This window comes from Molothrus ater, chromosome 9 (assembly GCF_012460135.2).
Source record: "Molothrus ater isolate BHLD 08-10-18 breed brown headed cowbird chromosome 9, BPBGC_Mater_1.1, whole genome shotgun sequence".
NCBI classification, from domain to species: domain Eukaryota; kingdom Metazoa; phylum Chordata; class Aves; order Passeriformes; family Icteridae; genus Molothrus; species Molothrus ater.
Window position 1 is genome coordinate 20,053,810 of NC_050486.2, and position 14,812 is coordinate 20,068,621.

At 53.4% G+C, this 14,812-nt stretch overlaps 1 protein-coding gene across 4 annotated transcripts; it reads right to left on the bottom strand.

Moving 5' to 3' along the window:
- Window positions 1–414: 414 nt before the first annotated feature.
- ELOVL1 (ELOVL fatty acid elongase 1) lies at window positions 415–14,475 on the bottom strand. 4 transcript variants are annotated; one of them, XM_036388210.2, is made up of 8 exons: window positions 14,451–14,475; window positions 4,115–4,176; window positions 3,489–3,679; window positions 3,249–3,329; window positions 2,986–3,042; window positions 2,553–2,658; window positions 2,264–2,400; window positions 415–1,859 (listed from the first exon to the last, which is right to left on the bottom strand). In XM_036388210.2, exons 2-8 carry the CDS (start codon window positions 4,158–4,160, stop codon window positions 1,605–1,607), a joined length of 873 nt encoding a protein of 290 aa, XP_036244103.1. In that variant the 5' UTR covers window positions 4,161–4,176; window positions 14,451–14,475; the 3' UTR covers window positions 415–1,604. The 4 variants fall into 4 exon arrangements, with proteins under 4 accessions (XP_036244103.1, XP_036244104.1, XP_036244102.1 ...); XM_036388211.2 differs by having other exon boundaries at window positions 14,439–14,457; XM_036388209.2 differs by lacking the exon at window positions 14,451–14,475 and adding an exon at window positions 10,677–10,771.
- Window positions 14,476–14,812: the final 337 nt, after the last annotated feature.

The window sequence follows — 14,812 nt, forward strand, 5'->3', positions numbered from 1 at the left end:
AGCAGTTTTTGCTTTGACAGATTCAGAAAGCAACAAACTCAGGTTTCCAAAGTCTCTATTCCCTGCTCTGCCATACCTCAAATCCCCATAATTTCTGAAAAGCAGCAGTTCTTCCTGGGCAGGTGGCCCAGGGCCCAGCCCACACCCACACTCCACCCCAGCCATTTTTTGACAGGGTGGAGTCACTTTCACAACAGAAGCCTTGACACACATCCAGCCCTGAGCACTGCTCTACCAAAACAGTTGGAAACAATCTGCCATCTGCTTCATCAGCACACAACTATCACCCTCTTCCCCCAGCACAAACCTGCTACACCAGCTGTTTCTCCCAGCCCTGCCTTCAACCACGCTGGGCAGGACCAAGCACCTGGAAGAGCTTTTGCTTATAGTGAGCCAAGAAAACAAGAGAACAGAGCCATTTCTCCTTCTGTTTGTTTATTTGTGATAGAAGAGCAGCCCAATCTGACAGGGCCTGGCTCCTTCACCTCGTCCTCGAGGCCATCAGCATGTTTTGGTTACAATCAGAGCAGGTGTCGGGCACCAGGCCAGGAGAGCTGCTGCACTGCCTTGCTGAAGTACAGAGCACGTCTTCACACAGGCCCAGTCAGATCCACAAAGGCAAGAGGTGCTCACTTAAAACCACCCTCTACTATGCTCAGGCTAGGCCAGAGCAGGGCTGGACCCAAGCAGGAGAGCCCAGGAGCTGATTTTAGGGGCAGTTATTGCTCAAGTCTTGAATTTACAAGAATGGAAGTGGTCCAAGACTAGGCTGAGCTTGGTCTTCCCCCACTATGGAGCAAGCCACCAGCTGCCTTAGAGGATCAGGTAAGTGTGGCTTAAGCACACACTGAGCACCCAGCCCAGGCACAAGGACAGCAAGGCAACCTGGGCTTATCACAAGGGGGAAGCCTTTCAGGCTGTCACAGCCCCTGCTGTATACTAGGCACAGGGCATGGGTACCGTACTGGGCAGGTCTGGGCCCTTAAGTCCCATAAGTACTGCCCCTACGTTCTCCACTGACACCTGGGCACAGATATGCCAGGGCAGGACTCCCAAGCTGGGCACACAGGGACCAGAAGGGACATGCAGCACTGTGGCATGGAACAAAGTGGCACAAGGCATCGTAGAGCAGGAGCACTCACACATGAGCCTGGCAGTAACAAGCAGCCAGGGATGAATCTGCTCATCCATACAAGCTCTTGTGAGCCAGGGAAGAGGAGAGGGCACCAGGACAGGAAGCGGTCTCTTCTTTTGGTCCTACTCAGAAGGAAATGGCCCCTAGGCAGAAGAGCCAGATGTAGGCACTTGGGGAAAGTTCCTTTGGAAACACTGGAATGGGACTGCAGCCCCACAGCTGTGATGCAGGCAGCTGCCTCTCTGCTCAGCAACACTGAGAAACAGCACAAGCCCTCCCAGGAGCAGAAGTGGCCCATGGCTGCTCAGAGCAGAGGGGCTGAGCATGCAGACAGGGGACAGCAGGACTGGGCACAAGGGTACAACAGTCTGTAGGCACTTTACTTGGCTAGTAGCACCCAGGAGCAGAGGGACAGGTCCCAGCTGCCTCTGCCCCGGGGCTCTCATTGGCTCTGGGAGCACTTTACCCTCTAGTTGGCTTTGACCTTGCCATTGGTGACAGTGCCATTTTCATGGATGCTGCTACCGTTGTGCTGGGCTGCTTGTTGAGCCACCCTGGGCAACCGCTTGCCCTTGGTGTAGGACTGGTACCAAAAGTTGGAGAAGAGGATGAAGAAGATGGTCCCATAAATCCAGATAAGGTGAATGAAGATGGGGAACTGGTATTGGCAGTTTGGCATGAAGTAATACTGGGAGATGTGGACGGAGACAATCACAAACTGTGCCTGGGAGCAAGGCAGAGTAAGAACAAGTTATTAATGGGAGCAGGGCCAGGGAACCCACTAGAGACCTTATTTTTAAAGGCAACACCTAGACTCCTTTCCTAGTCTAAAGCAGAGTTCCTTATGGTGAGGCATTCAGCGGCAGCTGGAAGAGGCAGGCACAAGTCTCAGAGCAGCATGTGCCTCTCACCCTCCCAGCACAGCTACAGCCCAGGAGCTGAACAGCACCCACACCCCAACCAGGCTGGTAGGGCTATCAGAGGCCCACAGTGGGGCAGAGCCACTCAAAACTCAGAGCAATACGCTACAGAGGGGACAACTGCTGCTGGGGCTGCACCTTTCAAAGGTACAAGGGCTGGCCTGCCCTTCACATCAGGCACATGCTCTGCTCTACCATACAGACTCACCAGCTGGATGGCTGTGATGTGCTTCTTCCACCACAGGTACTTCTGAAAGGCAGGTCCTGCTGCTGAGAGCCCATAGTAGAAATACATGACAACATGCACCATGGAATTGATCATGGCATGGAATGAGCCCATTCCCCCTGTTAGGATAGATTTTCCATAGTGTAAGTCAATACTCCACAGCAATCAGCACTACACAGAGCTGCTAAGAGCACAACAGGGCCAAAAACCCCTTCTCAGCATGCTGGGGTAACCCTACCCAATCCCTGCACCCAGGCAGTTGCCATCTTACCTGGACCAAACTTGGCTCCCCACCACCAGCTCCATGGCAGAACAGAGTGGTGGAAAAGGTGCAGGAATGTGACTTGCTCATTCTTCTTCCGCAGGACAAAGATCACCTGCAATGAAAGCCCAACAGCATTAAGAACCTGCAGCCTGGGAGCAGCTAGAGCAGGCTGGGCCACTAATCCAGTGTGTGCTCTCAATGATGCTTTACTCCCTCCCCACTCATTGTCATCACCCATTAGGTCACCCCACAGCTTCCAGAGCTGAAGCATGTAAAGAGTCGCCTCAGCACCAACAATCCAGGGTGGCCTCCTTGGCAGTGATGCCAGACAGAAGCACTACCAGGTCATACTGGAAGGGCTGCAAAAGCACCTACCCCAAATACACTGGGCTCAGCTCCCTGCCCAGCAAGTGGTGAAAAGGCCTTCTCAGTAACTCACCGTGTCTGTCAGTTCGATGAACTTGGAGAAAACAAAGAGCCAAGCAACACTGACCATCTGTAACAGAACAGGTTAACATCAGAGACCTGCCTCAGCCTGAACAAGCCCAGTGAGTGAAGGGCTTCATACAGTTACCCCGGCATGAAACCAAGGCCCAGAGACTACACATCATCTGCCTCAGGAAAGGCAGGAGCTGTGACCCTGCCATCCAAACAGAAGCACTAAAGGCCCTCCCACTTATCGGGAGAGGGATGAGAACTCACCCTGAGGGCCTTGGGGTCCTGTGAGAAGTCCACAGGGTCGCATCGCCAGGTGTACCCAGTGAGCCACCCTGCCATCAGGAACTGCAACAAGAGCATCATCAGGGTGAGGCCAAACACATCACCCACTGCACATCAAGTTCTGCACAGAAGGGCAGGGAACAGCCAGGAAAAGGGTTCCCCATCACCCACAGCCTGCACATGCTGCTTTACACATGCCTGACCAAGCTACCAATAACTCACCTCATAGACTATGTAAAGGGAGAGTCCCACCAGAAAGAAGTTGTATAGCACCATGAACTTCTTCAGGTTTAGAGGCTTCCTGTTGGCCATTAGCCGGGGACCCAAGGATAGGACAAAGTAGACATATCCCAGAAGGATGCCCATCACAAGGAATGGGGACTGCATCAGTGGATAATCAGCGATGCGGGGGTCTGCAGAGAGAGCCACAGTGCAGAGCAGTTAGCATCCTCACCCCAGCCTGCTGCCAGCACTGCTACTGCCACAGCAGAGGCACGGGCACAGCAATCCTGCTCTAGGACACGAGTGCAAGTAGGGAAGCAGGCTGGGAGCAGAGGCTGGTGAAGTCAGACTCAGCACAGTATAGCCTGAAGCCATGCTGCAGGGCAGCCTGGAGATCATCTGCCCAGGAGAACACATGTGCCCCAAAACAATTTACACAGGCACTGATGCAAGACAGCCTCATAACAGGCAGTACAAAACCCCCAGAGTTGCATCTGTGTAAGGGCAAAGGCAGGATGCAGTTACACCAAGGGCTGCTTCAGGGATGACAGACCACCCCCCAGAGCCTCTGGCACTAAAGCATGTAGTGCTACCTGTCTGATAGCTGGGCAGAGCCAAACACTGACCTGCTTTCTTCATGAAGTCCTGATACATAGTCACAATCCCCTCCATGGTGGTGGCAGTGTCTCTGTGGAAAGAGGCAGGGAAGATCAAGCAGCTGTTTTCCCAGGACAGCAGCCTACAGAGCACAGCCCTGCAGATCAGTAAACTCCAAGCCCAATTTCAGAGAAACAGTCATGTATCTGGCCAGTGTTGCTTTCAGCTGATCACACACCAGAATCCACTTTCCAGCTGAGCTACAGGCCTCCTCACTTCTCACAGAGCCTGGCTCTGTTTCCCCAGCTCTGCTGGGAATCCCATCATCAAATGCCAGCAGTCCTTCCCTTCACTCAAGGCAAGAGCCCCACATTTCAAGCCAGCTAGGAAAGCTTCCAACCTCAGCACTGTATCTCCAGCCCCTTAATCTTGCTCCTGCTGTACAAGCTCAAGCATTATCATCCACAAGCACTATGACATTGCCAGCAGCATTGGCAGCCATACCACTCAGCACACTTCTCTGTCTGACCCTGGAGCAGAGATGCAGGGCTGGCCCACTCTCCACAGCACAGTGCCTTTATGGTCAGCTTTGGGCTCCTGCCAACTCATTCCCACCACAGAAGCAGCACATCACCACTGGCAGGCCCATTACATGAGGAAGGAAATCCATAGGTTCAGAAACAAACATCACTTTCTGATGTCAAAGTTCCTGGTTTCACATCCTTGCACAAAACCCTCTGGACAAGAAACTACTACCACATAACCTAGTACCTCAGAGGCCAGGTGCATCCTGCTTGGCAATGGCATTTCCACTCCCCTTCCAGACAAGAGAAAGCCCTAAGGCTGCAGAGAGAAGGACTGGCACTCCCCACACTTGCTGATCCTCAGTATGAACACACACTAGAAAGTGATCTGGGCAGATGCTCTCCAGAAAAATCAGGAAGGGTTCTACTGCTGCAGGTAAGTTTTAAACACCCTCACCCATTCCCTGTGCTCCCCAACCTCTCCCCAGCCCACAGAACACCAGAGCAGCAGGAAGGGAGGCAGAGCATAGGCCCAGCCTCATCTGACTCATCCATCTGCAAGGGAGGCATTCCCCACAGCTGCTACCAGACACTCCACCTACCCCTTCCCTCCAAGAAGGTGCACTGGAGTCACAGCCCATGCATGGCCTGGGGAAATGGGTCCCCAGCCCAGTCTTCCCAGGAGGTATATTGCTGCCACCACCAGGAAGCACATGGCCTCTTCCAGACCAGCAGCCAGGAAGCTGAAGCCAGAGTACCCCTCTTCTGAGTAAGGTCCCTGAGTACTTGGCAGCCACTGCCACCTCAAGCCCTCACCAGCCAACACCAGCACTGCTCCTTCAGCTTCACAGCAAGAGGAAGAACTCACTGCCATCTTTGCTGTAGGCAGGGTGGCAGCTGACACTTCCTGTGCAGAGCTACCAGGCACCTCCATGGCAGGCTTTGCCAGCAGTAATCTTCAGGGGGGCCTGGCACACACCATTCTGGCTCACCATTCCCTGCAAATCAGTTTGGTGCAGCAGTGGTGCTGGCTCTGTGCCTGCCCAGTCATCCCTTCTGCATTCCTCCAGACTGGGGAGTGCCACCTAACCTCTTTGCAAGGGCAGCAGGCAGGAAGAGGTCTCCTCCTTCACCGCGATCCTCCAAAACACCCATTCCCCCAAGCAAGGCTCCAGAGCACTCTGCAAAGCCATGCAGCCCAAGGACAGAGCCCAAGAAGTTTTGCTGTGTTTCAGAAAGCAGAGAAGGTGGTTCCTTGTGCCATCTTGGAGGCAGATAGAGCAACAGGGCAAAGCCCATTTAGGACTGATGCCCCCACATATCAGGGGCACCTCAGCAGCAAAACACCTGTTCACCCTCCCAAGCAAGGTTTCAAAGGGTTTAATAGCAAGTAATACTCACTTGTAGTATCACCGTGATGCAAAGTAATATTTAAAATTCTGGGTACTGCCAAGATAATCCACTCACCATGTGCAGCAAAGGCCAGCTGAAAGTGTAGCAGGAACTATTGCATCCTTAAGAGACACTCAAGGCTCAGCTGTGGGAAACACAGTAAGCACAAGTCTGGAAAGCTGCTGAGCTTTATGTTGCTCTAATGGCTAAGAGCAAGCTCCAAACTTGTCTGTCTAGTTTTAGCTTTCAACCACTACATCCAGCTACACCTTTATTTGCTAGATTGAGGAGCCCTCAAGAGTCAGTTCCCAGCAGAGGCACCTGACTATTCAAGGTCTGTGTTTATCTTATCAAGGTGAATGAGTCAGCCTTACTACAGGTCCAGGGCAGAGACAAAAGTCCTGCCGAGTACTTGCCTCTCTTGAGCAGGCTAGGATGAGAAGAGAGTGTCGGCTGTCTTTGAGCTCAGAGCTACATCTCACACTGCAGGAACACACTTCAGCTCAGACACTATGGATCACTTCCCTTACCCTGGGCCACAGTCTCCAGTACCACTGGCCAACTAGGACCCCAGCTCAAAACAATTCAGGGTCCATGACAGCTATTCCCCCAAGTAGTGGGAGAAGCCCATTTCAAACCAGGACTGGCACAGAAGTGCCCACCAGCGTGAACAGTAACAAGTCTGTCTTATTGCTGTTTTGTGAAGCACCTCTGACACTCCTACAGCCACACATGCCACAGAAAGTTGGAGGCATTGGACTTGTCCTGAACACAGGCTCTGGGCAAGCACCAAGATGTCTACCAAGACAAAAATAATAGAATTATGCTACTAGTAGAATTATAGGCCCTTATGGAAAGGACCTGTAAGTTTTCCTTGGTTTCTCTAGGCAGAACAACATCCTCCTAAATTAAGCTAACAGAGCAACCACATCTCCAGAGAAACCCCTGAGGTCTTCAGGTCTTTGGGAGACCTGGCATCTGTCCCCACTGGCATGCTACATCATCCTACATCAAAGTAGCCAAAGTATGCCTATGCTCAGTGAGCAGATGCAGGTATGTCTTTCCCTCCTCCTCTGCCCCTCAGGGGGCAGCCACTGACCTTGGGGTGTTGACAGTTGAGCAGCAAAGTGGGAGTTGCAGGGCACACTCAAGAGTTACCTTCACTAGGCAGGGGGGTGTGAAGTGCACTTGCCTGCCTAAACCATGACTGCTCCATGCCAGCCTTTCTGCTGCAGGCAGGGGTTTTCCAGCACAGAGCACCAACTGTCCAGGAACCTGAACTCTCCTCTGTGCACAGCACCCTTCAACACTTTGAGAGGGGTTCATCATCCAGACAGGCATCGGCTCTTACTGCACTCCACATCACACACTGCAGCTGTTCACAGCTCAGTGGTTGGATCTGTCCTCTCTGCACATGGGGGACACTTTAACTCCTCCTAAATCCTGACCTTCTTAAGCAAGGAGTTGGGAACAGATGCAGAATCCAAAACTGAGCCTTGAACATCTGAAGAGAAATCAAGCAAATAGGTCCAAGCATTCCAAATGAGCAGGAACCCTAGGGGCCCAAACACACCCTAGATGATACAGAGAAACCTTGCAACACATCTCCTATCTCTCAGCAACAGGGAGTCGCTTCCCCATGTCAGACAAAAAGTTCCCACTATTTGCAAACTAGGGTATCAGGCCACAATCTGCTCCAGTAACCAACATCAAGGATTAAATACTTGCTTACACCAAGCAATGTGTAGACTGCATATTTCCAGCAAGCTATAGAGCTAATTAATGCAACTTCAGCAGCAACAGCAAGGTCTTTTATGACCAGCCCCAGTCAGGCCACAGCACTGTCAGAACCATGACACTGACAGAGACCAGAGTTAGTTTTGTTAACAGCCTTTCAGGGCACACATCTCCCCACACAACTATCTGCAAGCAACAGACTCTGCCCCAGACATTGAACACTCCTACTCCTCAGCATTCAGGTCAGAAATCAGTCCTGTAATAAGTGCAAAAGCAAACACCCTCATCTCCCCACTAGTTTAATTAAAGGCAGCACCAAAACCATCTGCTAGGTGGCCACAGAGCTGCCACCCCAGGGAGAGCTGGCAAAGGGCCCTTGCTGAACTGGCTGAAGCAGGCCTGGCCCTGTAGGGCTTCCCAGGGAGTAGCAGCCCTCAAAGGTCAGGAGATAATCAGTTGGCCAGATGTGAAACTAACTCACATCCCTGACCTACAGGCTGGCAACAAGGCTGGCTGCCTGATGCAGCTTTGAGCTCCACCACCTCTCAGGAGAGGCATCTTCCTCCCTCAGCTCCCCACCATGGCACCTACCCAATTGCCTGGCATTCCAGAAAGTTACCATGGGGTTCAGCAAAGGCTGCACACAGCCCCATGTGCCCATGGACTATATTCCCCTGCAGAAGAGTGGAACTGATCAAGCCAGCCACAGACAGGGGTGTGTACTGCACACACAAGGCTGGCACCACAAAACATCACCACCAAGGGCTGACAGCCACAGCTCCAGCAGCTTTCCTGAGCTTATGCACAAGCGAATCCAGCAAGATGAGCAACATGCAAATTTATCTGCCCCAAACAACACACAGGCAGCAAGGCAGTCAGAGCAAGACAAGAGAGAGAAGGAGCCCAGCCAGCAATAAGCTGCAAACCCCTGTTCTCTATCAACTCTGTAGTGGGATCACTCCAAGACTCAAGTGTACAGTGAAGCACAGAAAACTGAATTTGGATCCCCACTGTCTGCTGCTCTGTGCTCAGTGAAAGGGAGAGGGGCTTGTAACCAGGCAGTACACACTTATTTCACACACAACATCTCCTAACACCAGCTCAAACACATGCAGCAGAGGCCACTCAACAGGAGAGCTGTATTCAAGTACACTTGCATTCCTGCTAATAATTTCAGCCATTCACTGAAGACTCAAGTTAAGATAGCATTGTCCACATGCTTCCAAAGTAATGTTTTTTCTCAAAAGAAATCAGTATAAAGACATGCCTGTCACCAGCTCACCAGCCACAGAAGACAAGTCTGGCAGGACAACCAGAGCTTCTATGTTTTAAGTGTGGAAAGTCACACCAACAGATATGGGCAGTAAAGCAGCTCTGCTAGCCTGGCACCTCAGCTCTTGAGGACTTGGGGCAAACTCTGATTGGAATTTGAGAACAACCACTCCCAGAACTCCAGTCACAACTTAACTACAAAGATTTCAAGGAAACTTTATGCTAGCAGCACCAGATAAGTTTTCCCATTTGAATCCTATCCATTAGTCACTTCCTCTGGCTCACATGCTTCATGCTGAGTGTCAAAGGACATGGTCGACAATCTGGTACCGTATGCTCTACACCAGCATATTCTGAAGTCAGTACAGGAGGTACTGTGAGACATAAGGGATGCCAACTCTCAAAGTTGTGATATGTAACAGCTCTTGCAAGAGCTGCCATTGCAACCGGTGAGGGAATCACACTGGCTGGGTGCTGCTCCTGGCACATAGGACCCAAGTGGCAGGAAGTGCCCTGCCTGACATTGAGCAGTTTCCTCATCCTCACCAAGTGTGTGTTAATACCCTACCACTCTCTCACGCAGTGGCTGTAAAACCCTGAGGCCTTTGGATAGCATCCTACAAACAGATTAAGCTCTCTCCTTCCCATACTCACTGGAAGCAGGGAAAGCAAGAGGAGACTCCCACATTAGCAGGAGAGCTCTGACTGACAGTGTGGCACCTCACAAGTTTTCAGGGAAAGGGGGACATCCATTGCAATAGGGTTTGGTAACCTTGTACAAAAATCAAGGCAGATAATCTCAGACTTCAAGGTCCCACAAGAGCACACCAAGAGCAGTAAGAGGTTTAATATGCACAGCATACTTTTTGCAGGGGCAGCACCTCCTCAAGCTGTAAAGAGTAAGTTTACTCCTTATCACATTCAAAGCCAGTGGCTGCATATTCAGAGAACCAATATCAGTAGAGATGAGAGCAGATGAGATGAGAAAAAAAAAAACAGAAAAGGCAACATTAGAAAGAAAATCTGACATAGCAAGGAACAAAGGAGTAAAGAAGTGAAGGAAAAAAGAAACAGTATGAGATACCAACAGAAATGGGGAAAAAAAGGTATTTCCTTTCTGAATAACCATATTGATCTCTGTCACTCCCTCATACAGTACCAAGTGAAGGGGGAAGGTAGGGATGGCTAAGCTCCCTCTCTGAAGTGAAAGCACCCAGCAGCCCCCCAGAGTGCACAGAGCACGCTCAGGAAGGACAGAGCTAGGCCAACTTCTAACACCTGCATCCAAAATCAGGTCAGCCTTCTAAAGCCACCTAGCAAAGAAACAGAGTACCTCTATCTGGAGGTGGGACAGGCTGTACCACAGCACTCATCTCTGGTTTTAATCACTATGCAAATGCCCCAATACAAAGTTTCACCTCTGTTCTCACAGCCCTGGCTGTAATCATGACACAGTAATGATTAGTGTGCTCTGCCCCACTCAGGCCAGCACATTAATTAGACAGGTACAGCAAGACAAGATGGACATTAAAATCTACAAGGCAAGATGCAGAAAGGAAAGACTCACAAATTCCCCCCAACAGCTTTATTTTGACTATTCAAGAAGACCAGGTATGAACCCAGAGACACTTCTCAACAAGACAAGGGGCCACTGCCTGGAACTTACCATGGTACCAGCTTTGGGTCCTGCACCCTCCACACCAAGAAGGCAGTGCAGTCACACAATCTTCTAACAAGAGAGCAGGACGTTCTCTGACAGTATGAAGATGTCATAGTCCAGTAGCACAGTATATGCACCTAGAACCCAACATGCCTGAGGCTTAATGGTTACTACATTCGAGGAGGTTCACAGCCTTCCAAGCACAAAGAACGTGAAGTATGAAACCTGACTATCTCAACACAGGTGTAGATTGACCACTCAAAGTCAGTGCACTTGCTTCTACAGCTGTACAGACATGGAAAGCCTCTTAGGGTTAAACAGAAGCAGCATGAGTTATAAAATCTGTGTGTGCACAGAGCAAATCTTAACTAACTATGAGAGCAAGCTAGCTGGTCTGATCCACAGGGTAAGAGAGCTCCTTGCCACAAAGCTGGAGAACTTGCTGCCAGTGACAGCTCACCACCCCAACCCATCCCAGAGCAAAGAATCGATCCTATGACACATGAAATCAAGAAACATCAGACCCAGTTACCACCTCTACCACCCTCAAGCCACTAAAGGCTCAGAATGCAGACAACAGCCTGATGGTGGGGAAGAGGCTGTGGCAGCTGCAACTTGTCATCTCTGAGCAACAGCAGCCCCACAACTCCTGCAGGGAAGAGTCCTGGCTCCTGGGGACCGTCTCCTCCCTGTAAGAGCCCAAGCTGCCTCACCTGTTTGACTGGCAAGAACCAGACTTTCCAGCCCAAGTACTCCCACCATCTGACAGGCAGCAGGGCACAACTACCAGAACTCCAATACAAAAGCACAGAAACACAGAGCATCTCTTGGGCCATCACAGGCACCACTCCCAGTGTCCCTCATAAGCATCTCAGGCTGAGTGTTCACTGTGCTGTAACCCCCAGCAGAAAAGAAGAAAGCATTCACCTGTAACATTCAAGGACAGCACCTAGCAAAGCACCTGCCCCTGAGACCAGCTTCAGAGGTCCCTCAGGATGCAAAGCTTTTCTCCACCAGGAGAGAAAGGAGACACTATCCAACTTCGATAAGCTCCCTTACTTGTCTCTTACATATGGTAAGAGACACCTCTAGGTCAGAGTGAGCTTTTACTCCTTAGTCTCAGTTTTAACAGTACTTTCATATTACACTTCCTCCCTGAAGGACCACATAATCCCCCCCCAACTGGCTTTCAGGAAACAAAAATAAGAACACAACATAAGGCAGGACCACAGAGGCCCAGGCTGTGTGGGTGGCACAGCTTAATCCCCACAGCAAGATGTAGCAAGTAGATGCTGCAACAACTGGCACCTTGCTGTTTCTCATAGGAACTGGCTATTAGCAGCAGCTCACACCCATGAGCTAGAGGGGCTTCCTAGGAAAGAGATAAGGCACAGCAGTCTCAGCCAAGCCCCAAGGACTCAGCCAGCTGTTTGACTCTAAACTACCCTCAAGAAGCTGCCCAGCAGGTCTGGTGGGAAGGTCAGCTCCATCCAGCTAGGAATCTGCCCTGGCTGCATTCTGGTAGAAGAGAAGGTGGTCAGTTTGGGACAGCACAGCAGGATGGATGCACTGCTGCACAGACAATCCTGGCCTCCAGGATGGGAAGAGATGCTCAGAGGAAATGCACTAGCAGGTAAAGCATCCAGTGTTATTCCATGCTGCCCACTGAGTATAGGAAGGAGTATTCACCCCACTTTTCCCTCCCTGCCTTTCAGACGGCAGAACCAACACGATCAGTCACAGGGAAAGCACCTGACAGCCCCTCTACAGGCAGCAGCCCAGGCACTGAGGCATAGACTGCCACCCCCAAAGCTTAGCCTCTTGTTGCAATGCCTATTTATGCTGCCTCATTTAGTCTGTTACAACGTAAAAATAAGTAGCTTTCCCAGCTTCCCCTTCGCTACAACAGAGGAGCAGGCCCACGGAAAGAGATCTACACACCATGCCCTGAACTGCCAGTGGTTATCGAGCCCACAGTGGTCAAGGAAGCACAGACCGCTGTGAACGACCACACCAATGCCAGGCCAGCCCGAGGCCAGGCAACTGCTGCTACCAGGGGGCTGACAGTGACCTCCTCCTCCTGCTGCTACCAGGGGGCTGACAGTGACCTCCTCCTCCTGCTGCTACCAGGGGGCTGACAGTGACCTCCTCCTCCTGCTGCCGCCGCGTTCCAGAGCGAGGGCCAGCGGGAGGCCAAGCACCTACACGAGCCGGCACTCAAAGCTGACATTGTGTCGCAGCAGCGGGGGAGGCCTGGTACTGCCACCCTGCCCGGGGGAGGAGGGAAGAGCCTTCTGAATGGTTACATTGATGCCGACGGCTGGGTAAAAGAAAGCTGCCCGGCCGCCGGGGGCTGCTCGCGTCCCGCTGCAGAGAAGCCCCAGGAGACCACAGCCCTTGGCTGCTCAGCGGACCCGCGGCTCAGCCCGGTGCCCACGGCAGGAGCCGGGCAGTTTCCCGCTCAGCCTTGCTGCCATCCCTGCCAGTCCCTCTGGCAAAGGCCCCGGCCCCGCTGCCGCCGGAGTGAGCGCCGGGTCCCCCCGCCCGGGCGGTTCCCGGCCCGGCTCGGGTGTGGCGCGGACGGGCCCGGAAGCGGGGCCTGCGTGGCTGGGAAGGGCCGCAGCGGGCCCACAGAGGCCCCGCGCCGCCGCCGCGATGTGTGCGGGTTCAGCCACCTTCCAGCGAGCCCGCGGGGCTACTCCGCTGCCTGTGGAGCTGGGACAATCCCGCCAAAGCGCCAACAGGGCGATGGCGACCTCGCTCCTGAGGCTGCGCAGCCGGCGGTCCCTGAGCCGGGAAGCAGGCGTAACCTGGGCTCGGGCCACCGGCCAGCAGCGGGGAGGCAGCCCCGTCACGGCCGGGACCCAGCGAGGCCTCTGGCAGAGGCCGGTGTTTGTGCCACGGAACACAGCGTGGAGGAACAGTCCTTGCCCTCGGCCGGCCGGGAAGGCATCCCAGCCTCGCACGGAGGGGCCGGCTCTGCCCCGATGGAGAGCGGCCGACTGCGGAAGGGAATTGCGCCCTTCCCTGGCACCATGGGTGCGCTGAGACAGCGGCACCAGGCTGTGAGCCAAGGAGCACTACAGCTCCTCACAGGACCCTGTTGCTTTTGAGAAAAAAAACCACAAACCCAAAAACCACTTCAACAGCTCAACTCGGACTCCACTTCTGTCTCTCCGTCTGACACGGGCAGGTTTGCACACCGGTGGATTTACCACACGGTACTACGGGTGCCCCCCTTTTCCGGAGGGGTGACAGCCTCTACAGCCGCACCCAGCGTGATCACCCGCCAAGTGCACGTCACAGTACCACAACACCCATCCCACCCATCAGGCCACGGCCTCCCCACCCCTGTGCTGAGGAGACACCACACACCTCCTCCCATGACCGTGAGCATCCCAGGTGAGGGGAAAATGGACACATACACACACGAGCCTCCTCCAGCAGGCGAGTTAACAGGTGCCAAGCAGCACATGGCTTCCCCGGGGCAGGACCCACCATTCCCGGCAGCAAAGCTTAACTCCCCAAAGCAGCTAAACCCTGCTAAGGCCTTCTCAGCATCCTCCGGCTCGGCAACCACCTTCCGAAGCCCCCTCAGCACATCCCAACGACCCACCTCGACCCACCGCTAACCTCGGACACCTCCACCCAAACTCTCCCTCGCAAACACCCCAAACGACCGCTAGAACAGACTAGACATCCCCAGCCCGGCCCCCGCCAGGCCAGAACGAGCCCCACACCCTCCACCCCACGGCCACCCGCACTCACCACCAGCCGCACCCCGTTCTGCCGCCGCCACGGCCGCCCCCGCCATTAAAGCGGGAAGCCCCGCCCCTTCATCGCTGCCGATTGGCAGAAAGTGCAAAGTCACACCCTCAGGAGAGTCGCTGCCAATCAGCGCGCCCGCCGCGTCCCGCCCGTTCCATGGTCACGCCCACCACGGTCGTGCTTGAGGGCCCGGGCGGGCTCTGCCTGTGGAGTCGAGCGGTGTGAGGGGAGGGTGGAAAATGGCTGGGAACGGATGCGGCTTGCGGCAGGGTCAGCGAGCGGTGCGGAGGGCTGGCTCGAGGGTGGTGGTGACGGCATGAGGGAGACCCGTACAGGTCCGTAAACCTGCGGCTCAAGGGCTCTTACCCCCTCGT